Source organism: Crinia signifera, chromosome 6 (genome assembly GCF_055691185.1).
Source record: "Crinia signifera chromosome 6, ASM5569118v1, whole genome shotgun sequence".
Classification (NCBI taxonomy): domain Eukaryota; kingdom Metazoa; phylum Chordata; class Amphibia; order Anura; family Myobatrachidae; genus Crinia; species Crinia signifera.
In genome coordinates, this window is record NC_139222.1 from 274,185,742 (window position 1) to 274,210,871 (window position 25,130).

At 46.6% G+C, this 25,130-nt stretch overlaps 1 protein-coding gene across 3 annotated transcripts in view; it reads left to right on the top strand.

Moving 5' to 3' along the window:
* The window catches only part of LOC146009362 (alpha-1-macroglobulin-like), a 177,408-nt gene that overhangs the window by 117,284 nt on the left and 34,994 nt on the right, over nucleotides 1-25,130 (top strand). For all 3 annotated transcript variants that reach the window (XM_083149660.1, XM_083149659.1, XM_083149661.1), the window contains 3 exons: nucleotides 1,734-1,910; nucleotides 18,624-18,702; nucleotides 21,453-21,606. In XM_083149660.1, coding sequence (XP_083005786.1) covers nucleotides 1,734-1,910; nucleotides 18,624-18,702; nucleotides 21,453-21,606 — 410 coding nt within the window. The remainder of the gene's footprint in view (nucleotides 1-1,733; nucleotides 1,911-18,623; nucleotides 18,703-21,452; nucleotides 21,607-25,130) is intronic.

The following is a 25,130-nucleotide window of genomic DNA, read 5'->3' on the forward strand; positions in this document are numbered from 1 at the left end:
GTGTGCCGTTTTATTACATGCATTGTAACCCATAACAAGCAATCCAGCATTTGATTTAATCATCTTAATTTCACCAGATTACTTAATAGAGATGTTGGGTAAGATTTGCTAGTTGAGTCTGATTCGCTTGTGTCCTTGTACGCAGCGGTTGTGTAATAACTAATACGAAGGGGTAAAATATATATTTTTTCATCCTACGAAGCCAATATTCATTTACGGTGATAAGGAGTCGGAAAAAAATATATATAATATGCATGCAAAGAAAATGGAGATGGCATAAATAAACAAGGTATAACAACTATTTATATGTGTATATAGCTCTCATACATCTAAAAAGGCAAAGTCAATCATAGATCGAAACGCATTGGTCTTGGCTTGTTGGCAGCAGACGCGTTGATGTTTCGGGCCGACTCCCCCCCCCCATCATTGGTAAAAGTAGTAACCAATAGCCGTAGACTATCATTGATTTGAAATGCCATCCCGCTGTGTTATCTGGTGTCACTGGCGGATGCAGCCCTGTATCTAAGTGGTTTATGATTGATGTTGTCTTATTAGATGTATGTAAGATGTAAGACCCACACGAGGGAAGGGAACTGTTATGGATTTTGCATAAAGACGCATACAACCGTTCATGGTCAGCAAGCACAGATGTGTCGGCTGCCACCTCTGAAACAGACCTTCTAGTTTACACTTGTGGAACTTCAACTGCCAGCATGCACTTGCGACCGCATCTATTTTGTTGTGGCTCAGTATTCCCTCAAACACTCTTGGCTAGAACTTGGCAAGAGAAGTTTAAGGTAAATTCACAAAAATGAAGAAAAATAAATTGTTACTAAAGTCATCATAAGAACGTCCCATCCTGAAGCAAAATAACAACGCAGAAGACAAAAAGAAAAAAAAAACAGCGTAGAATTTTAAGACACATACTGTATATTATCAGATAGGATGGACCAAGTTTTTTAAGGTAGACAACTGCACATCAGTGATGTGGTCCAATCACATTCACACCAGCATAAATCCTTATTCATAATCATAACAACGTATACTCTGGCAGTCCTATGGTGTCCCCTATGGAGAACAAACATAAAGGGCTCAAACAGTGAGATACCACTTTATTACAGGAAACAGTCAAATAGAAAAAATCCCTCTCACCAGATGGTATGACCTAGTAACAATCAAACATTGGTTAGAGGAAAACCGTGCATCACCGGCATCACCGGCCAAAAACCAAGTGGATTCCAGAAACTATTCCTCCCACCAACGCGTTTCACCACTTTATTTGTATCAAGGATTTATGCTAATTGGACCACATCTATTGATGTGCAGTTGTCGACCTTAAAAATGTGGTCCACCCAATGTGGTAGGGGACATGGTTATAAGATTAAAAAAAGGTGGGATGATGTTTTTTTTCTTTTTGTCTACTGAGTGGACATGAAGGAATCCTAGAAATATAACTGTGGAAAGACCGACTGAAAGAGCATTTGTCACAATGTATCTTACATGGATTACGTGCATACTGTATGGTGCTGTTTGTCGTGATATTTTGTCTGTTGTCTATATTGTCTTATATAAGGGTTTTGGTGATACTATCGCACCGTTATATCTGTGTTGTGGCTAAAAACGCAACAGAATTTTTTTGCATATGTAGTTATTGTGATGTCCATGTTAACAAGGGGTATTTCTGTCATTCTTACGCCTTATTCCTGAATTGTGCCCCACTCTCTCACCTGCAGGTGATCCTGTAGGGCTTTCAGCCCTGAACTTGGACAACCTGCTTCACAGGACAGTTACTTGCTGTCCACAGAATCTGGCACTGCTTAGTCCCATTGCCCTGCTAGTGGGATATCTGAATCACACAGGAAGATTAACTGATGATCTTAAGCAAAGGGCAATAAATGCAATTAATTCAGGTAAGAAAACCTTTCTAACATTTACATTGTACCCAGAATCTCATGGCTGTGACATGGAAAATCCAGAGTGCGGTGCTTGTCTTATCATGGATAATAATCAGGGTATTATTTGCAGTCTACGCTGCCTTAGGCATTGTGGGGCTTATTCAGAGTCAGATGCAATTTGCATTCTGATTGCCTGGTCAGAGTCGGTCGCAGGCTGTAGTTGCAGTACCCTCCCCGGCAGGACTGTGGCAACTGAGAAAGCATCACAGGACACTTCGGAAAAAATACAGATTTGATTGGCACTGGACTTGTCTGTGCTGGTAGATCCCAGATGTTGATAAGGGATAAATCAGGGTAGTCCTTCGTGGTGTTTTGCAAAGGGAAAACTAGTGAAAAAAGTATGAATAAATAATACAATATAATAATTAAAAAAGGGGGGAAAGGGGATCCAAGTATTTGTACCAAACTCACTAGAAAATTCAGTGATTTGCGTGCATAAAGGTTTCTTTTGCCTTCTTACTATAGGATCACCGTGTGATGAAGAGAAGAACAATTAAGTACCGAGTGGAGTACGTTATTTTCTTGTTTCAGATGCATACCGTACTCACCTAGTTATCGGACGTGGTGAAACATATAACGGTTTCTTTGGCAATCAATAGTGCATGAAAATAACCGCAACCCACCAGGTGGAAGGAGAAAAAATACTGATTACCCTGAGGTGATCAGAGGATAGTCCAAATAAATGCGTACCGTACTCACTAAAATGGAGGATGTGTTCAAAAGTATAAAGGTTTCTTTAGAGACACAGGATTCTCATATCTTCATAACAAACAGCCTCATATGCATATAATCCGGCAATGGGAAAAAAACATTGAGCTGGTCTCAGCAAAACTCCAATAAACATTTAATGATGATCAATAGAAAATGGAAAATAAATGCAATCACCTTAGAAGTGGCCACATTGGCCAATCGCCACAGTCAAAGTGAAGCAGGTATTAAAAATGATGATGTCCATCTCTCTCTGCCAACATGTTTCGATGGGACCTGCCATCTTTCTCAAGGCTAGAGATTGATTGACAAAGCAGAGATATATAGACCAGTGTGGGAGAATCACTCCTGGGTTACAGAGGTTAGATTTCCTGGTTAATTCAAAGTTATCCAAGACAACTAAAATAACAAGATTTGGCATACAATATATATATAGTGCGGGCAACCCCCTATCCAAATACGATGGTCAATTGAATGGGCCACGCTGCGGGTGACACCTGGAGTGGCTACCGTTATGTAGTAGCTGCCGGGGAGTGCATACTTCTGGGATTTGGAACGCAAATCCCGGAATACTCTGAAATTGCGCCAAATTCCGGACTAGATCTATGGCTTCCTGTTAGTGAAGCGCATAAGGTAGTATTTCCAGAAATGATGGAACGCACAATCCGGAAGCTTCCTGTTAGTGGAACGCATACAGTTCTTAAGGGATATTAGTGGAGCACAGGGATGGATTAATACAAAATTTTAAAATAATATATAAGGTGTTAAAAATATTTAATAGTAAATATATAAATAGAATATATGACCCATAATGGAAGTGATTTTTCCATACAGCCAAAATTAATGTACAGACAACATATATAATAAAAGAGCAATAAAAATTGTAATAATACACATGAATAAATGTATAAGAATAAGATCAAAGAAACCATTTTACCCCAATTCGTGGTTAAGGCCACGAGGTGAAAGTGAAGATAAATGAAAACTCCACCTCATTTCGGTTTGGGCTAGGCGAATGTCTCTATTATTACATCGCCAATTGGTTTTGACTTATTCTAATCCCCCAAAACCAGTAATACAATTAATGGAACTCCCATGATGTTCCTTAAAATGTAAAGAAAATGGATGTTCTTTAAACCCTTTTTTAATGTTCCTGATATGTTCGGCAAGGCACACTGTATAGTTTCTCTTTGTCTTGCCGACATATAGTTTATCACAGGAACAGCGGAGGGCTTATACCACGTAATTTGAGTTACAGGTAATGAATTGTTTGGGTATAATAGTATATTTATTTAGCCCTATTTCTGTGAATTTTCATAAGCTAGATGGGCACGCGTTGCACATAGTGCAGTCTCCACATCTGTGGAAACCATTATTCCGTATGGAACCTCCTAGTGGTTTATCAACAAAGGCGCTGGTAACCAACCTATCTTTCAGATTGGCAGCTCTTCTGTAAATAAATCGTGGTGTCTTGGGTACAATACAGTATTTACTAATACGGGATCCTCTAATAACACTTTACAAGGTTTTTTTAAAGATTTTTTCCTATTGATTTATGATAGCTAGTATACTGAGTATTGAAAGCAATATTATATCCTTTATTGGATGAAAGAGCCGTAATAGTTTTATCAGCCAACAAAGTTTCTCTAGGAAGATCTCTAGTTTCTTCCAGGGCTTTTTCTAAAAGTGCTTTATCATAAGCTTTGTTTATGAATCTATTCTTCATTAGTGTGGCACTATTTTCGAAGTTGGTATTATTAGAACAATTACGTTTAAGACGTATAAACTGCCCTTTGGGCACATTCAAAATCCACTTTTTTAGATGATTACTGGAAAGATTGATTTAAGTATTTTAGTCAGATGGTTTTGAGTAGATCGTAGTTTCCATTTTACCCACATTTATATTGATTTTGAGGCCCCCAGCTATGCCAACATATTTATGGCCAGATGGGAACATCTTATGGTATGGCATGGACATACTGTAGCTGGGGTCATAGGTACAGATTCTGTGGGTGCTCAAGGGCCCGAGCACCCACGGAAATTGATGAGCACCCACAGGCCCGAATCCCGCTGTTGGGCGGCCATATTAACTTGCTAATTTGCGGCTGCAGCACCCACATCGCTGGACTTGCCACCTGGGAAACAGTATGCTGGGAAGAGTGTATTCTGTCCACGGAGTACCTTCATTGTGGGGGATATTTATGTATGTGGAACTCTGTGCTCCATAATATAAATTGGTATTATTTTGTGGCCACACCCCTTCCCCATGAAGCCACTCCTCTATAATTTTGGCTTGAGCACCCACCAGCAAAAACTTCGAAAATAGTGCCACACTAATGAAGAATAGATTCATAAACAAAGGTTATGATAAAGCACTTTTAGAAAAAGCCCTGGAAGAAACTAGAGATCTTCCTAGAGAAACTTTGTTGGCTGATAAAAATATTAAGGCTCTTTCATCCAATAAAACATATAATATTGCTTTCAATACTCAGTATACTAGCTATCATAAATCAATAGAACAAATCTTTAAAAAACCTTTTAAAGTGTTATTAGAGGATCCCGTATTAGTAAATTTTCTACCTAAGACACCACGATTTATTTACAGAAGAGCTTCCAATCTGAAAGATAGGTTGGTTACCAGCGCCTTTGATGACAAACCACTAGGAGGTTCCATACGGAATAATGGTTTCCACAGATGTGGAGACTGCACTATGTGCAAAGCGTGCCCATCTAGCTTATGAAAATTCACAGAAATAGGGCTAAATAAATATACTATTATACCCAAACAATTCATTACCTGTAACTCAAATTACGTGGTATAAGCCCTCCGCTGTTCCTGTGATAAACTATATGTCGGCAAGACAAAGAGAAACTATACAGTGTGCCTTGCCGAACATATCAGGAACATTAAAAAAGTGTTTAAAGAACATCCATTTTCTTTACATTTTAAGGAACATCATGGGAGTTCCATTAATTGTATTGCTGGTTTTGGGGGATTAGAATTAGTCAAAACCAATTAGCGATGCAATAATAGAGACATTCGCCTAGCCCAAACCGAAATGAGGTGGATTTTTAATTTATCTTCACTTTCACCTCGTGGCCTTAACCACAAATTTTAGTTAAAATGGTTTCTTTGATCTTATTCTTATACATTTATTCATGTGTATTATCAATTTTATTTTTATTGCTATTTTATTGTATATGCTGTCTATACATTAATTTTGTCTGTATGGAAAAATCGCTTCCATTATGGGTCATATATTCTATTAATATGTTAACTTAAATATTTTTAACACCTTATATATTAATTTAAAATTTAGTGATAATCCATCCCTGCGTTACACTAATATAAAATAGGAACTGCATGCGTTCCACTAACAGGAAGCTACATGCTCGGCTTAAACTCCAGTGTAGCTTCCGGATTGTGCGTTCCATTATTTCCAGAAAAACTACCTTATGCGCTTCACTCACGGGAAGCTACAGATCTAGTCCGGAATTTGATATAATTTCAGAGTCTTCCGGTATTTGCGTTCCAAGTATGCGCTCCCCGGCCGCTACCACATAGCGGGAGCCACTCCAGGTGTCACCTGCAGCGCGGCCCCTTCAAGTGACCATCGTATTTGGATAGGGGGTTGCCCGCACTATATATATATTGTATGCCAAATCTTGTTATGTTAGTTGTTTTGGATAACATTGAATTAACCAGGAAATCTAACCTCCGTGACCCGGAAGTGATTCTCCCACACTGGTCTATATATCTCTGCTTTGTCAATCAATCTCTAGCCTTGAGAAAGATGGCAGGTCCCATCGAAACATGTTGGCAGAGAGAGATGGACATCATCATTTTTAATACCTGCTTCACTTTGACTGTGGCTATTGGCCAATGTGGCCAATTCTAAGGTGATTGCTTTGATTTTCCATTTTCTATTGTCCATCATTAAATGTTTATTGGAGTTTTGCTGAGACCAGCTCAATGTTTTTTTCCCCATTGACGGATTATATGCATACAGTATGAGGCTGTTTGTTATGAGGATATGAGAAACGCTGTGTCTCTAAAGAAACCTTTATACTTTTGAACACGTCCTCCATTTTAGTGAGTACGGTATGCATTTATTTGGACTATCCTCTGATCACCTCAGGGTAATCAGTATTTCCTCTACCTCCCCATGGCAGCCGAACACATGGGTTTCCTCCCTTATAGGTAGACATCTGGAAAGGAAAAGAAAAGACACTGCCCCTATATAAGGTCCGCCCCCTAAGGCTCTGTGTCTTTTTTTTCCTTTCCAGGTGGACAGGAGGCTTACCCTGTGAAAAGGCTGCTGGTCTCCCCCACTGCCTAGTGCAGCAGGGGTTTAGACCCATGGTGAGGTAGAGTTGTCCCGCCATCTAGTGTGGTTGGGAGCCTGTCTGCTAGGCGGCCCGCTGCCTAGTGCAGTAAGGGGCGTTTTGCATGAATATATGTCCCCAGGTGCGTACTTTGGTTACCGGGCGTCCGGTGTAAGGGCGTTCTCCTTTGAAGTCAGGCGACTGGCGTGCTTCTGGCGTTCCCCCTCCGTGGCGGCTGGATGCTTGTCAGCCGCGTGTGTGCTGGTGTCCGGGGCGCGCGCGCGAACCGGCGCTGGTTAGTGACGCGGGCAGGCGCTCCGGCGTCTGTCGTCAGCGGGGGGCGGGACGCCGGAGGGAGGCGGCGTGTGACACGGGCGGTGACGCGGGCAGGCGTCTGGCGTCATAAGAAGGCGCCAGACGGCCTGGTTGTGTGCTCGTGGACGCTGCAAGCTGAAACGCTGTGTGCTATTGGATTGAACGGATCTAAGAGCTGTTACCTGCGGGCGGTGTGTTGCTGACGCTGCACTACAGAAATAAGAATACTCCAGCAGACTGGTAAGGTCCCTATGCAGCAGCGCTGCAGGGACTGCTTCTCTCTTATATACTGTTGCTGATTGTGGTCATCTTTTACAGTATTGTAGCATGGAAGAGGAGAGAAGGCAGCCATCTAAGTCAGGGTAAGCCTAGACTGGATGTTTTTTTTCGTTAGTGTTTCTTTTCTTCTGGCTTAGCTGTTATTAAGGATAGTATATGGTAGTGATTGTAGTGGATACTTCTGGTACTTTACTGTTGGTCTAGGTCTGAGACTGGCAAGAAGAAGGCTGAGGCCAAGGCGAGACACAAGAAGCGACCTGCCAAATGTGTCCTTTGTGATAAGGACCTGTCAGATAAATGTACAGGGTCTGTGTGTGATAAATGTAAAAGGTCGCCTATGCTGGGGCCGGATCAAATGAAGGACCTGGTGTCCATGTTAAGGACCTCCCTGGCGGATACCTTCGTCACAAAGGATGACCTAGCCAAAATGTCCCTTAAGAGGCCCAGGGAGGTGTTGTCGGAAGATTCTGATGGATCAGAGGGCCCGGCAGTAGGGCATGATGAGGATGTAGAGGAAGGAGAAGTTGTACAGGAGAAGCCGGATCTAGGATTTAATCCGGACCTTCTGGAAAACTTGCTGGTCTTAATTAATAAGTCCCTAAACATAGAAGACCCTCCTGAGGAAGGCAAGTTGCAGGACTTGTTATTTAAAGACAAGAAAAAAAAGGCCAAAGCTTTTCCCTTGTCTGAGGCATTAAAGGAGGTAGTTGAAGAGGAATGGGCCAACCCTGACAAAAAGGTGGAAGCCCCGGTCAGGGTGGCAAAGATGTACCCCTTTGAGGATAAGCTCGCTAAGCATTGGGAAGTTGCGCCTAAGGTGGACGCTGCAATTGCGAGAATATCTCGAAAAACTACCCTTCCTCTAGAGGATGCAAATATCTTTAAAGATAGTATGGAGAGAAAATTGGAGATTACCCTGAGGAAACAATATGTAACATCAGGGGCGGCAATTAAAGCCTCCTCGGCAATTGCTGTGACTTCTAGGGTCCTGAGGTCATGGTGCCAGGACCTTGAGTCTGATTTACTGGATGGCATCAAAAGGACTGAACTGCTTAAAGTAGTGCTGAATATGCAAGTAGCTATTGAATTTGTCTGCGACGCATCTTTAGATGCAGTAAGGTTATCAGCAAGAGCTAACGCAAGTACAGCTGTGGCAAGGAGGGCCCTATGGCTGAAGCCATGGGCGGCTGATGCTCAGTCCAAGAATAAATTGGTCTCTTTGCCTTTTCATGGCGAGTATCTTTTTGGTGCCAAACTGGATGATATTATTTCTAAACTTTCTGGCGGAAAGTCAGTGTGGCTTCCGCAGGACAAGGCAACAAAGAAACCTTTTAATAGGTTTCAGCGCTTTCAAAACCCGGACCTTAAAGAGGCCAGAACCTATAGGCCGGGTAGAGGATATAGAAGACCTTGGTTCCTTTCGAGGTCAGCGAAGCAAAGAGGGCAGATTTGGATTTTGTAACCTGTCCCAATGACGCCAGGTGCAGGGTTGGATGCAGGCTATTGAAATTCCAACAGGCTTGGCTCCGATCTACGCAGGACAAGTGGGTACGGGAGATCGTTTCCAGCGGGTATCGAATAGAATTTGTCAAACCGACGGGAAACTGGCAAGAAGTTTCTCCCATGCCCAAGTGCCCGCAAGAAAGAAAGGCATTGTTAGACAGCCTAAAGACAATTATGGCGCAAGGAGTGGTGGTGAAGGTCCCGGAGGACCAAGAAGGCCGGGGGTGGCAGTCTCGGTTCTTCGTAGTGAAGAAGGCCTCGGGGGGCTTCAGGACCATCCTGGACCTGAGGAGGCTAGATTCATTCGTACACGCAAAAAGATTCAAGATGGAGTCTATCCGGTCCATTCTACCAGACATAAGGCAGGGTTCTTTCCTCACCACCATAGACTTAAAGGACGCTTATCTGCATATACCCATATATGCAGATCACCAAAAGTTTCTAAGGTTTTGTCTCGGGGGAATCTCCTATCAGTTCACAGCACTTCCATTCGGACTCTCCACGTCCCCAAGAACTTTCACGAAGGTACTGATAGTGCTCGTTGCCAATCTCAGGCAAGAGGGGATAGCAATCTGGGCGTATCTAGACGACCTTCTGATAATGGCCGCCACGAGGGAGATGGCCCTTAGACATACAAGGAGAGTGATCCAGTACTTAGAAAAACACGGCTGGATCATAAACGTGGAGAAGAGTCAACTGAGACCATCAAGGTTAGTAAAGTATCTAGGGGTCATAATAGACACCGGCCTGATGAGAATTACATTGACAGAAGACAGAGTAGAGAAATTAAGAAAGGAGATAAGAAGTCTTCTGGTGAAACAAACAGTCAGATCAGCAGACTGCATGAAAATCCTGGGTCTAATGGCGGCAGCTCAGGACACAGTCAGTTGGTCAAGATTTCATACAAGGTCCCTGCAAAACTGCTTCCTGTCCCAATGGGACGGGGACGGAAAGAACCTGAACCAAAGAATTACCCTGTCAAAGGGGCGCATTGGCAGACCTCAGATGGTGGTCGGACACAAGCAAGTTCCGTCAAGGCAGGTCCTTCCTAGAGGAAAGTCAGGTGGTTCTTACAACCGATGCCAGCAGTACAGGCTGGGGAGCGGTCTATTCAGGGGAAGCCGCTCAAGGAGTATGGACAGGTGCAGCCAAAAGGCTTCACTCCAACTTGAAAGAAATGAGGGCAGTCACCTTGGCCTGCGTGCATTTCCAACATCGGCTATACCAAAAAAATCTACTAGTCAGGTCGGACAACCAAGTCGTCGTGGCCTATATAAACAAACAGGGAGGCACAAGAAGCAGGAGCCTCATGAAAGAAGTGGCAGAACTAATGCAATGGGCCGAGAGATGGACAAAGAGCCTGAAGGCAGTATTTATAGCAGGAGAGAGGAATCAACAAGCAGACTCTCTGAGCAGGGTGCTGCTGAGGCCAGGGGAATGGGAGCTGTGTCAGGAGGTCTTCGACAGGATAGTTTGCAGATGGGGTCTACCATCAGTGGATCTGATGGCTACCAGCAAGAATGCGAAGGTGCCAAAATTTATCTCAAGACACTGGGAGCCTCGAGCATGGCAAACAGACGCTCTTTCGGCAGACTGGGGGAGGGGTCTACTGTACGCCTTTCCACCATTCCCTGTGATTCCTCGGATTCTCAGCAAATTACAGAGGGAACAGGCCACTGTAATAATGATCCTACCGTTCTGGCCGAGGAGATCCTGGTTTCCCAGGGTGACGAGGATGGCGGTCGAAGCTCCATGGTTTCTGCCTCAGGAACTAGATCTACTGAGGCAAGGGAAGTTCGTTCAACCACAGCCAGAGCACTGGAGATTAGCGGCGTGGTTACTGAGACCAATACCCTAAGGGGTGAAGGGTTCTCAGTTAGAGTGGTGAACACCCTATTAAAGGCTCGAAAGAACTCAACATCAAAGACCTACTACAGGATCTGGGAGGCATATGTGCGGTTCTGTAGAAGTAAAAATAGAAACCATATGGACATTTCTACGGTCCTGGAGTTCCTTCAAGGGGGGTTAGATAAAGGATTATCGGTAAGCTCCCTAAAGGTGCAGATCTCAGCGATTAGTGCCATGTTGGATTCCAGGATAGCGGAAAACCGCTATGTGCAGAGGTTTGTGCAGGCCATTAAAAAAATCAGGCTGGTCTTTCACAACCCTATGGCGCCTTGGGATCTCAATATGGTACTGAATGCCCTGATTGACGAACCTTTCGAACCCCTTGACAAAGTGCCTATAAAGTTCCTGACGGCGAAGGTGGCTTTCCTGGTAGCCATCACATCGGCCAGGAGGGTATCAGAGCTTCAGGCATTATGGGCCGAGGAGCCATTCCTGAATTTCTTCGAGGAGAAGGTGGTGTTGAGGACAAATCCTCATTTTCTCCCTAAAGTGGTACCCCAATTCCACATAAATCAAGAGATCGTTCTACCCTCTTTCTGCAGCAAACCAACTAACACCAAGGAAGCTAAGCTTCATAAACTGGACGTTAGCAGGGCCTTAAAGATTTACCTTCAAAGGGTGGAGTCTGTGAGAAAAACCAAAAGGCTGTTTATAATATCGGAGGGTAGGAATAAAGGACTGGGAGCCTCAAAAGCCACCATTGCAAGGTGGATAAAGAACTGCATTGTGGAGGCATATAAAGTAAAAGGAGTGGAACTCCCGAAAGGCCTGAAAGCCCATTCCACCAGGGCTGTCGCTTCATCCTGGGCCGAGAAAGAAGCGGTCTCATTAGATAAATTATGTAAGACAGCTTGTTGGGCGTCGGCTCACACATTTACCAAACACTACAGGGTAGATGTGGGATCTTCAAGTGATGCCAAGGTGGGCAGAAGGATCCTTAGTGCAGTTATTTAAAAAAAAAAAAAGAGAAGAAAATGAGAGAAGGCTGAAGCTCGGCAAAACAACTGAGTGAAAAGCACAAATACGGAGTAAAGTTAACTCTGCAGAGTATCCTTTTGTATGGTTTTGCTCTTTTTTCTTTATCTTCTCTCTATTTATTAGCATATCACTGCTTATAATACATTTTAATCTAACCTTAATATTTTGTTGCCCGCCCAGTGAGTGAAACTGCTAGGGTATTACCCATGTGTTCGGCTGCCATGGGGAGGTAGAGGAAAGTACGGATTCTTACCGGTTAATACGCTTTCCTCTACTCCTCCATGGCAGCATATTTCCCGCCTCTTGTGGGACAGTATATGTTACATCTAAGTACTGTATTATGGTTTGTAGTTTATTATGCTATGAGGTAATAGTGTATAAGCTTGATAATTGAAAGACACAGAGCCTTAGGGGGCGGACCTTATATAGGGGCAGTGTCTTTTCTTTTCCTTTCCAGATGTCTACCTATAAGGGAGGAAACCCATGTGTTCGGCTGCCATGGAGGAGTAGAGGAAAGCGTATTAACCAGTAAGAATCCGTACTTTATTCTCCTTCAACCTGGTGGGTTGCGGTTATTTTCACACACTATTGATTGCCAAAGAAACCGTTATATGTTTCACCATGTCCGATACCTGAGTGAGTACGGTATGCATCTGAAACTAGCAAATAACATACTCCCCTCGGTACTTAATTAGTAGTAGTACGTTTAGTTATAAGGGCCATAAAGTGTCCGCAGCGCCGTACATAGCAAACAAAAAACAAATTACAAGGTAACGTACAGCGTGTGGTGATAAAATACAGCATAAATAGGGGTATAGCTGGTAGAAATAAAATCAGCATCAGTTCAGAAGTAGGTGTCGAAATTGTCGAGGAGACTGAAGATGAAGTAGAGGAAGGGAAGAACAGGACAGGAGCACAGGTGAGGTGAAGAGGTAAGGTGAGTACGTGAGGAAGGAGGGCCCTACTCATAAGAGTAAACATACTAAAAGGAGGTGGGTGGACGAACGAAAAACAATAGGATAAGTAGGAACGGATGGGAAGGAGGCAGGATAGGAGGATCAAAAAAGGTTAGGAGGAGGGATAGGCTAGTCCAAAAAAGTGGGTTTTGAGGGAGCGCTTGAAGGAGGTAAGGGAATCAGAATGCCTGATGGGTGGCGGGAGATTGTTCCAGTGCAGGGGGCAGCGCGAGAGAAGTCTTAGACACGGGAGTGGGAGGAGGTGATTATGTGAGAGTTCAGTCGGCGGTCAGTGGCCGAGCGAAGAGGCCGGGAGGGAGTGTGGATAGAGATCAGTGAAGAGAGGTAAGGAGCGGTGGAGGAGGAGAAAGCCTTGTAGGTGGTGGTGAGGAGTTTAAAGAGAACTCGGAAAGGAATGGGGAGCCAGTGAAGAGATAGACAGAGGGGGAGGTGGAGGTAGAGCGGCGGGAGAGGTAGATGAACCTAGCAGCAGCGTTAAGAATGGATTGGAGAGGTGCGAGACAGGTGAGAGGTAGCCCAGAGAGAAGGATGTTGCAGTAGTCAAGGCGGGAGATGACAAGAGAGTGAGTGAGAATTTTGGTCACGTCAGTGGAGAGGAATGGTCTGATGCACGAGATGTTGCATAGGTGAAAGCGGCAAGACTGTGAGAGAGCACGAATGTGGGGGGTGAAAGAGAGGGAGGAGTCAATGATGACACAAGGCAGCACGTTTGGTCGGTGGAGGTGATCTCGGTTTCACCAATGCTGATGGAGATAGTGGGAAAAGAGGGGATGTTCGGGGGATGGAAGATTAGAAGTTCAGTTTTAGCCATGTTTAGTTTCAGGAAGCGTTGGGTCATCCAGGCTGAGATGGCCGTGAGGCATTCGGAGACCTTGGACAGGAGTGATGGGGATAGGTCGGGGGAGGAGAGATAGAGGGTGCCAAGAGAGGTGGTGTAGAGGGAGAAGAGGAGAGGGCCAAGGACTGACCCTTGGGGAACACCGACTGGCTGCGGGGTAGTAGGAGGGGAGGAGCTCAGAGTGGAGACTGAGAAGGAGCGATCAGAGAGGTATGAGGTGAACCAGGAGAAGACCGTGCCAGTGATGCCAAAGGAGTGGAGGGTGTTGAGCAGGAGAGGGTGGTCAACAGTGTCAAAGGCAGCCGACAGATCAAGCTGGATGAGGATAGAGAAGAGGCCTTTGGATTTAGCCAATAGTAGATCGTTAGTGACTTTGGTCAGGGCAGTTTCAGTGGAATGTAAAGGGCGGAACCCGGATTAGAGGGGGTCTAGAATGGAGTTAGCAGTAAGGTGGCTTAGGAGACGATTATAGGTCAGACGTTCTAGGAGCTTAGAGACAAAAGGGAGGAGGGAGATGGGCCTATAGTTGGACGGAGAGTTGGGGTCCAGATTTGTTTTTTTGAGAATTGGGGAGACAAGAGCGTGTTTGAAGGAGGAAGGGAAGATCCCAGAGGATAGGGAAAGATTAAAGAGGTGAGCCAGGTGAGAGCAGACTGATGGACTGAGACGACGGATAATATTGGAGGGGATAGGATCGGGCGGGCAGGTGGAGGGAAAAGCGGATTGATGGATAGAGTGGACTTCAGCAGCAGTGGTGAGGTAAAATGAGGACAGGGGGGGGAAGGAGGGGAGTGGAGATGTAGGAGGGGAGGAGGGAGAGGGTGAGGTCATGGCAGCAGTGATGGCAGTCCTGAGAGAGGAGATTTTGGTTGAAAAGTAGGTATCAAAATCAGCGGCCACGATGGAGGACAGAAGAGCTGGAGGAGGGGGGCAGAGCAAGGAGTTGAAGGTGGCGAAGAGCCTGCGGGGGTTGGATGATTGGGAAAGGATGAGGGACTTAAAGTAGGATTCCTTGGCCAGAGCAAGGGCAGAGCTGGAGGAAAGAATGAATTTGAAATGGAGATAATCCGCGAGGGAGCGTGATTTCTTCCAGAAGCGCTCAGCAGTGCGAGAGCACTTTTTAAGGAATCGGGTGATAGGCGAGTGCCACGGTTGGGGGTTGGAGCATCGAAGGGGGATAGAGGAGGGAGGGCAGGCAGGGTCCAATGCCGAAGATAGGGTGTCATTATAGAGAGAGGCGGCGAGGTTCGGGCAGGACATGACGGAGATTGGGGCGAGAAGAGGACACGGGGCCAAATGTAATAGGGTGAGAGTTTCAGAAAGTAAGAGATTTTGGGTGAGTTTTCCCCTGTTTTTTAAAGCAGCAATCAATTACACTGCAAAACCAGGTTTGCCATGTAATTGATTGCTGCTTTAAAAAAACAGGGGAAACTCTCACCCTATTACATTTGGCCCAGCGTGTTTGAGAAGGCAGTAAGATCTAGTGTGTTGACGTTATGCCGTGAGACAATGCACTTGGGAGGGGGGGGGGTGGGAGAGGGGGAAGCAGTGAGGGAGAAGGAGATGAGGTGATAGTCAGAAAGAGGAAAAGCTGAGATAGTGTAGTGAGTAAGGGAACAAGAGCGAGAGAGTAAGGGAACAAGAGCGAGAGAAGACGAGATCGAGGGAGTGTCCTTGGATGTGGGTAGGAGCGGTAGTCCACTGAGATAGGCCAAGAGAGGAGAGAGAGGAGTTTGGAGGTGCCAGGATCAGCGGGGTTATTCAAGGGGATGTTAAAGTCACCAAGAATGACAGATGGCAGGTCAGAGGAGAGGATGTGTGGAAGCCAGGCGGCGAAGTTGTCAAGAAATTGGGAGATAGGGCCAGGGGGACGGTAGATTGCAGCGACACGGAGGTGGTAGGGGTAGTACAGACGGATGGAGTGAGATTCAAAGGAGGAGAAGAGGAGAGAGGGTTCAGGGTGAATGACACTGTAGGTGCAGGAGGCTGAGAGGAGAAAACCAACGCCGCCACCTTGGCGACCGTCAGGCCTGGGGGTGTGAGAGAAAGAGAGGCCACCATGGGAGAGAGCAGCTGGAGAGACATAATCAGAGGTGGAGAGCCAACATGTGGCTGCATATGGTTAGGGGACTGGCGCTGGCATGGAAATGGGCGAGAAAGTGTGTTCTTCCCTTCATCACGCGGTGTTCCTATAGTAAGAAGGCAAAAGAAACCTTTATGCATGCAAATCACTTTATTTTCTAGTGAGTTTGGTACAAATTGTAGGATCCCCCTTTCCCCCCTTTTTTATTATATTATATTGTGTTATTTATACACACTTTTTTCACTTGTTTTCACATTGCGAAACACCACGAGGGACTACCATGAATTATCCTTTATCAACGTCTGGGATCTACCAACACAGACAAGTCCAGCGCCAATTGAATCTGTATTTTTTCCCCAGTGAGGTTTCTTGTATGGCCCTCCATCTGATTTTTGGCTGCAAGGACTGGTTGCGCCTTTATATTTTTTGTTTTTCACAGGACACATTTAACAAAGGAAACACCTTAATGGCCAATCGTGTAGATAATGGGTTTGGCTTATTAGGTCGACCATGTCCAGGTCGACAGTCAATAGGTGGAACACTATTGGTTGACAGACAATAAGTTTTAACATGAAAAAGATTGACATGGTCTTGGTTGACATTGAAAAAAGGTAGACACCAAAAAAGTTAGACGTGGAAATCGTAGATTCAGAATATGAGTTTTTCACGTTTTTTTGTGTCTGTCAACATTTGCCAACATGGACACCGTATAAGTGTACGCATACCCTAGCATGGCTCACTGCGCTCGCCATGCTTCAAACTCTATGCCCATTTGGATGGTGGGCATAGAAATCAGTTTAAAAAAATCATGAAAAACTTATGTTGAGGTTTTTTCCTTGTCGACCATTATCTCTGCAACTTTTTGCTTGTGTCGACCGTTTGCCAGTGTCAGCCTAGACAAAGTCAACCTTTTTCACGTGTCGACCTATTGCCTGTCGACCAATAGTGTTTGACCAATAGTGTTCAACCTTTTGACTGTCGACCCATCCATAATTCAGGGTTGGCCGGACTTTTGTGACTCCAGATCTACTTTTAGTTCACACAATTATCAGAGATCTACCATTGTCAACAGACTCTGTCCCACCCATATCAGACAATTACTCTCCACACACTACCTCCAGGAGCCGCTACGGATGTGCTTGGCGCTGTGAAGAGCCTACGTGCCGGTACAGAGTGGTAAGCCCGGCAGTACAGTCTGTAGGTCTGAGGCCAGGCTGATGGATAGCTGCAACAACTGGCTCTTCACATCGTTCCGGTGATGCCATGATATCAGGCAGCGCGCTGCACTACTGGGAGCTGAACTTTTGAGACCTCAGATGTCATTTCAAGTATATTTTTGTTCCTTTAGTTGCGATCTACTAATGGATGCATTGTAATCTACTGGTAGATTGCAATTTACTTTTTGGCCAAGTCCCCCAAGTGGCTTGGAACATTTGAAACGCTAAATGAACCAACACAAATAGCAAATTCTATTTTTTTTCACTTGAGAAAACAAGCATATATTTTCAGGCTTCGCCTTCCTCAGCTATTGCCGGTATTTTAGTGATAAAAATACTGTAGGAATGTTTTCAACACACGATCAAACTGTACCAGCACCAACATCACTGTATACCAGGGTTACAGCAGCCACAAATCAGTCCCCACCAAACAACTGCATTGTGAGTTTATTCTATTCATTTTTAGTTACAAAATGCTAATGCCCACACCAGGCCTTTAATGCATGTTGGCTGCATCTACATTGTCAACTTCCCGCGCTTTCTCAGCCATTCCAGTGCCAGTCCAAGTCCCCTAACCATATGCAGCCACATGTTGGGCATCCCTGCTGTATGATGCTGCATTACTCTGGAGATTTGGATGAGAACCTTCATGATTATCTACTCTCCTGGTAGTCCATGAAAGCTCTCCAACATTTGGGAGTCTGTTGTACTTTCCAGGAAAGTAGACACATACTGTATGTTTTAAATTTTACACTAATAGACAAAATTGTTGCACAGTAATAATAAAAAGTTTATTTATATAGTGCTCTTTATCCAACCTTAAAAGGGCAGGCTGATAAGACTGAAGGTGCATGTTGTTTACTTGGGTCTATAAAAGGGTCTTCATACACCCAAGACTGTAACTGTGTTATTGGGGTATCACAATGCTGTGCAGCTGTAAAGTCCTTGGCCTTGGAGAGATGAATACCTTATCATATGGGGGAGATGTATTTAAAGTCAACTTACATGTTAAAAATAACAGGTCCCGCTTCTCCTGCATAATGTGGAGAAGCGGGCACCCGTTACAGCCATATGTATTAACGCCCCCTGACGATAAGGAGAGCTGTTATGTCCAGCATTCATGGCTCTCCTTAATGGCGGCCTCGGCAGCACAGCGCATTTAAAAAAAAACTTCTCTCCGCCGGCCGGCTCTCTGGGCATACGCAAGATCTTGCTATTATCGCTAGAGCAGCCCGGAGCCAGCAGCAGGGCTAGCGTTGTCCCTGCAGTGGAGATAGGACAACGCTAGCCCTGAGCTGGCAAAGCGGCAAGGTGGATTAATGCCTTGAAGGCTGTTAATACATTACCCTGGCCACTCATTGTGTGTGTGTGTGTGGGGGGGGGGGGGGTGGATTTCAGGGGACAGCACGCCGAGCATCCCCTGCAAAAAACTTATACAGTAGTAAGTACGGGTCCATATACACATTTCCATAGGTCCTTTATACTATACTATAGGCGTAACTTAATGATGTAACTAAAGGTCTTCTCTGCTTATAGGCTGGGCCCGACAACTGTCATGCAGAAGATACCCTGGATATTTCTCCGTGTACTATCTGCCTGATATAAGGAATTCTTGGTAAGAGCAGAGGTGAATGTGTCAGAGCGGTGGCATCACAAGGTAGTTACATGTATTGCATGCAGTACAATGGCATCAACCCTTACAAGGGTGAAACCAAGTGCCCAGAGGCATAACTCTGTGAGGCAATGGAGTCATCTGCCTCCGGGCTCCTGCTCCCAAGGGGGCACCTCTCCTCCCCTGCGAGTTTAAATCCTTTAATTGAAAGCCATTGAAATCAATTCTGTGGCTGAGTTCTGAAATATGTGTTCTCTCTATTTCTCTATTTTATTCTCTCTCTCTCTATCTATCTATCTATCTATACATACATACAGATTAAAATCTTATATAAGGTTGTATGTGTGCGCGTGTGTGTGGTGGTGGTGGGGGGGAACCAATATACACCTTGACTCCGGGTAACTGGGACGAACATACGCCACTGCAAGTGTCGGCTCCTCAGCATGGACAGAGCCAGGTGCTGCAGTGTGACATTGTCCTGCAGCACTCAGCTCCTGTTATGTATAGTACACACCAGAATGATCATGATCGTGAGACAATTGTACAATGGTCACACGATCAGTATGGGGCACACGATCCGCAAACTATCTGCTCACGATCTGTACCCAGCAGAAGGGATCATTGACAAAGCCTGACTGCACCAGCGGGGATGCGCATCGGATTGGATCTAAAACATGCCCGATTTACATACAATCGGTCGAGATTGTATCGCAATTGGAGGAATTGAGACCAAATTATTCTGGTGTGTACCCAGCATTACAGAGGAGCATGCAGCCCAGTCTCCCAGTGAAGCCAGCATCTTAGGGGGAAGCTGGACAAGCCCCCAGAGTGACAGAACTCGTTGAAAAGAAGCCACACCCCCTTTTTAAGGCATGGGAGGAGAAACGCAGAGTGCGCACCGGGTGTGGCAAAGCCTCTGCTTCTCTTTCATCCATAGGGGACGCTGGAGTAATCCTTACGATGGGGTATAGATGGGTGCATGTGTGCAGGCTACTTCCCCTCTATGCCCCTCCCACAGACCCGTTTTTTGCTGTGCCCGAGGGAGTCGGTTAGTGTTCTCTAGAGTTCCAGAGAAAAGTTTTTTTTCTCTCTCTACAAGAGGCTGATAGTTGGCCGCTGTCAGCCTGCACCGTGGAACACTGCTAAGGAGACCTGGCCTCATCTTTCAAGAAGAAGGAGTCCGCGTCTCCGGCGGCAAGGGACATCAGACCCTGGGTGCACTGCATTCCACAGTTTCCTGCGGGAATGAGGCCCAGCAGCCTGCCGCGATTAGCAGAGGGCTGAAGCTGGTGAGTATAGCCCACATGTGATGTTGCTATGTGAAACCAATCAGATCATGTCTACTATCTTCTAGAGCAGGCGTGGCCAAACCGGTCCTCGAGATCTACCAACGGTCCATGTTTTCCAAATCACCTAGCTGGTGCACAGCTGTAATCAATACTTACGGTCACATTTTCAACCCTGCTGCATTCATTCCTACTATAGATCCACATGTTGTCTGGAAAACATGCACCGTTGGTAGATCTTGAGGACAGGTTTGGTCACCCCTGTTCTAGAGGGTGCTAAATATATAAGGATTCTGATTGGTTGCCCATAGCAAGATCACATGTGAAGTCTTATTCACATGTTAGTAAACTTCACCCTTTGTCTCCAGTCCTGAACACAGAACTCTTTGCTGAGGAACTATTTATGTTAAAAATTGTTCGTTATTTAAAATATAACCTTTAATTGGACTTGAGGTGCGTTTGTGGGTGCGATGCGTGTTCCCGTGCACATCACATCGCACAGTTCAAAAAGTATGTGCTGCACATTCTTTTTGAACTGGCTTCGAATCGCATGGCACGCAAAAACGCACGCAATGATTGCACAGTGTATGGGTGCCTTTATTTAAAATAAGTTAGCAATAATATGCAAGACATACAAACAGAGATAAATATAATATACTGATATAATATATTTGTAAGTCGGCTCGAAGCAAATGCTTTGAAAGCTAGTAGATGTAGTTTCACTGGCTGCCAACAGATGTCAGTGTAAGCCTGCTGTAAGCAAATGCTTCGAAAGCTAGTAGTAGTATAACTTGCTGCCAACAGATGTCAGTGTTTCGGAGGCACACGAACACTACTAATATTTTAACCCCTGCTTAGCATTGTGCCCAGAAACCCTGCCCTGCCGAATTATGCGTTCCATGGCTGTCTCCATCTCTGTGGGGTGGAGTAGCAGATGGTGGGTTCTTTTTTTTCCTGGTGTGCCCTTTAACTAGGGCTCGAAAATAAAATTCAGTGGAAACTGTTATTTGCGTGTGCCGGGATGTAGAAAGTGACGTCAGACACCTGCCACCAGCATACATCCCTTCGTCCACGTAGCCATGGGAACGCCTATGAAATGCTGGCCCGTCCCCGCTGCCGCACATGCCCCGGGCTGCCCAATCATCAGCTTGGCGACTGTGCAAGTCGCTGAAGCCGTCCGCAAAGGGGAACTGCACCATGCGCATAATATACCATGCGCAGTCCCCAAACCAGCGGGACTGGGCCAAATTTGCCCCGTTCTGAGGCAATCACAATAACCCCGTTGGTCCTTGTAGAAAAAAAAAACAACAGAATAGGATGTAAATCTGTGGACTATGAGTATATTTCAATGTATGTATGAATGCGTTAAGCAGCTGCGACATTATGGATTGCCAGTTGTTACACCTACAGTATGCACAGTGCCCAACAATGCACATAGACTTGCTGAATTTCTTATCTCTATCTTAGGTTGGACATTTACACGTTAGATGCAGCGTGCAAAATACAGAAGTACATTTATGTGGATCCTTCCATCCTATCGGGACTAGAACTTGTACTGTCGCAGCAACAAAATCTGACCTCCGGCTGTCTAAACCCTATTGGGAGACCATTAACAGATCAGGTGACTGGGGCCTGGGTACAGAACTATAGGGGCGCCAGGCGTCTCATGCACATGGGGCCAATTCAGGATCAAGATGGGGCAGATTGGGAACCAGACGTATTGTTCTATGGGTGCAAGTGGCGGATGACTTGACTGGTATTATCTTCCCTTGAGTGTTAGAGTGTGCCACCAACATTGTGGACACAGGGAATTGCCTTGACTTTTGGGCTTGCTTTCTTGTGCTATTCCGGGCCTGTGTGTGGGGAAGGGCAGCCTGTTCCTGACGGATCTCCAGCATCCCGCACTACAGCCATTTCTAATGTGATTTGGGATCAAACCCTGTGTAGGTATGGGCAATGGGGTCATGTACTGGGGAAGGGGAGGGGAATTCATGGGGTTACCCTAAGACAGGTCAGCTTCTTTACTGGAGAAAGGGAGGGGTATGCAAGGGGGGTGGGGGGCAGATAAATCTATGTACCAGGGGAAAGGGAGGGGTGTGGGGTGGCAGGTAAGTCTATGTACTGGGGAAAGGGAGTGATACGCAAGGGGGGGGGGGGCAGGTACAGTAAGTCTATGTACTGGGGAAAGGGAGGGGTATGTGGGGGGGGGGACAGGTAAGCTTATGCACTGGAAAAGTTAGGGGTATGCAGGGGGAGACAGGTAAGCTTATGTACTGGGGAAAGGGAGTGATACGCAAGGGGGGGGGGAGGTAAGCTTATGTACTGGGGAAAGGGAGGGGTATGCAGGGGGAGACAGGCTAGCTTATGTACTGGGGAAAGGAAGGGATATGTGGGGGGGGGGGCAGGTAAGCTTATACACTGAGGAAAGGGAGGGGTATGCAGAGGGGAGACAGGTAAGCTTAAGTACTAGAGAATGCGAGGGTTATGCATGGGGGGGGACAGGTAAGCCTATGCACTGGAGAATGTGAGGGATATGTGGGGGGGGGGGGGGCAGGTAAGCTTATGTACTGGGGAAAGGGAGGGGTATGTGCGGGGGGGGGACAGACAGGTAAGCTTATGCACTGGGGAAAGAGAGGGGTATGCAGAGGGGATACAGGTAAACTTAAGTACTAGAGAATGTGAGGGTTATTCATGGGGGGGGCAGGTAAGCCTATGCACTGGAGAATGTGAGGGATATGCGGGGGGGGGGGGGCAGGTAAGCTTATGTACTGGGGAAAGGGAGGGGTATGCAGGGGGGGACAGGTAAGCTTATGTACTAGAGAATGCGAGGGGTATGCAGGGGGGGGACAGGTAAGCCTATGCACTGGGGAAAGGGAGGGGTATGTGGGGGGGGGGAACAGGTAAGTTTATGCTCTGGAGAATGTGAGGGATGTGCAGGGGGGGGGCAGGCAAGCTTATGTACTGGGAAGAGGGACGGGTATGTGGGGGGGGGGGGCAGGTAAGTTTATGCACTGGAGAATGTGAGGGATATGCGGGGGGGGAGGTAAGCTTATGTACTGGGGAAAGGGAGGGGAATGCAGAGGGGAGACAAGTAAGCTTATGTACTGGGGAAAGGGAGGGGTATGTGGGGGGGGGGGGGGACAGGTAAGCTTATGTACTGGGGAAAGGGAGGGGTTTGTGGGGGGGGGGGGACAGGTAAGCTTATGCACTGGAAAAGGTAGGGGTATGCAGGGGGAGACAGGTAAGCTTATGTACAGGGGAAAGGGAGGGGTATGCAGAGGGGAGACAGGTTAACTTATGTACTGGGGAAAGGAAGGTATATGTGGGGGGGGGGGCAGGTAAGCTTATACACTGGGGAAAGAGAGGGGTATGCAGAGGGGAGACAGGTAAACTTAAGTACTAGAGAATTCGAGGGTTATGCATGGGGGGGGGGGGGACAGGTAAGCTTATGCACTGGAAAAGGTAGGGGTATGCAGGGGGAGACAGGTAAGCTTATGTACAGGGGAAAGGGAGGGGTATGCAGAGGGGAGACAGGTTAACTTATGTACTGGGGAAAGGAAGGTATATGTGGGGGGGGGGGCAGGTAAGCTTATACACTGGGGAAAGAGAGGGGTATGCAGAGGGGAGACAGGTAAACTTAAGTACTAGAGAATTCGAGGGTTATGCATGGGGGGGGGGACAGGTAAGCTTATGCACTGGAGAATGTGAGGGATATGTGGGGGGGGGCAGGTAAGCTTATGTACTGGGGAAAGGGAGGGGTATGTGGGGGGGGGACAGGTAAGTTTATGCACTGGAGAATGTGAGGGATATGCGGGGGGGGGGGGCGGAGGTAAGCTTATGTACTGGGGAAAGGGAGGGGTATGTGGGGGGGGACAGGTAAGCCTATGCACTAGAGAATGCGAAGGGTATGCAGGGGGGGACAGGTAAGCCTATGCACTGGGGAAAGGGAGGGGTAGGCAGGGGGAGACAGGTTAGCTTATGTACTGGGGAAAGGGAAGGGTATGCAGGGGGAGACAGGTTAGCTTATGTACTGGGGAAAGGAAGGGATATGTGGGGGGGGGGCAGGTAAGATTATACACTGAGGAAAGGTAGGGGTATGCAGAGGGGAGACAGGTAAGCTTAAGTACTAGAGAATGCGAGGGTTATGCATGGGGGGGACAGGTAAGCTTATGCACTGGAGAATGTGAGGGATATGTGGGGGGGGGGCAGGTAAGCTTATGTACTGGGGAAAGGGAGGGGTATGTGGGGGGGGGGACAGACAGGTAAGCTTATGCACTGGGGAAAGAGAGGGGTATGCAGAGGGGAGACAGGTAAGCTTAAGTACTAGAGAATGTGAGGGTTATGCATGGGGGGGGACAGGTAAGCCTATGCACTGGAGAATGTGAGGGATATGCGGGGGGGGGGGGTAGGTAAGCTTATGTACTAGAGAATGCGAGGGGTATGCAGGGGGGGACAGGTAAGCCTATGCACTGGGGAAAGGCAGGGGTATGTGGGGGGGGGACAGGTAAGTTTATGCTCTGGAGAATGTGAGGGATGTGCAGGGGGGGGGGCAGGTAAGCTTATGTACTGGGAAGAGGGACGGGTATGTGGGGGGGGGGGACAGGTAAGTTTATGCACTGGAGAATGTGAGGGATATGCGGGGGGGGGAGGTAAGCTTATGTACTGGGGAAAGGGAGGGGAATGCAGAGGGGAGACAAGTAAGCTTATGTACTGGGGAAAGGGAGGGGTATGTGGGGGGGGGGGGACAGGTAAGCTTATGTACTGGGGAAAGGGAGGGGTATGTGGGGGGGGGACAGGTAAGCTTATGCACTGGAAAAGGTAGGGGTATGCAGGGGGAGACAGGTAAGCTTATGTACAGGCGAAAGGGAGGGGTATGTGGGGGGGGCAGGTAAGCTTATACACTGAGGAAAGAGAGGGGAATGCAGAGGGGAGACAGGTAAGCCTATGTACTGGGGAAAGGGAGAGGTATGTGGGGGGGGGGGCAGGTAAGCTTATGCACTGGGGAAAGAGAGGGGTATGCAGAGGGGAGACAGGAAAGCTTAAGTACTAGAGAATGCGAGGGTTATGCATGGGGGGGGGACAGGTAAGCTTATGCACTGGAGAATGTGAGGGATATGTGGGGGGGGGGGCAGGTAAGCTTATTTA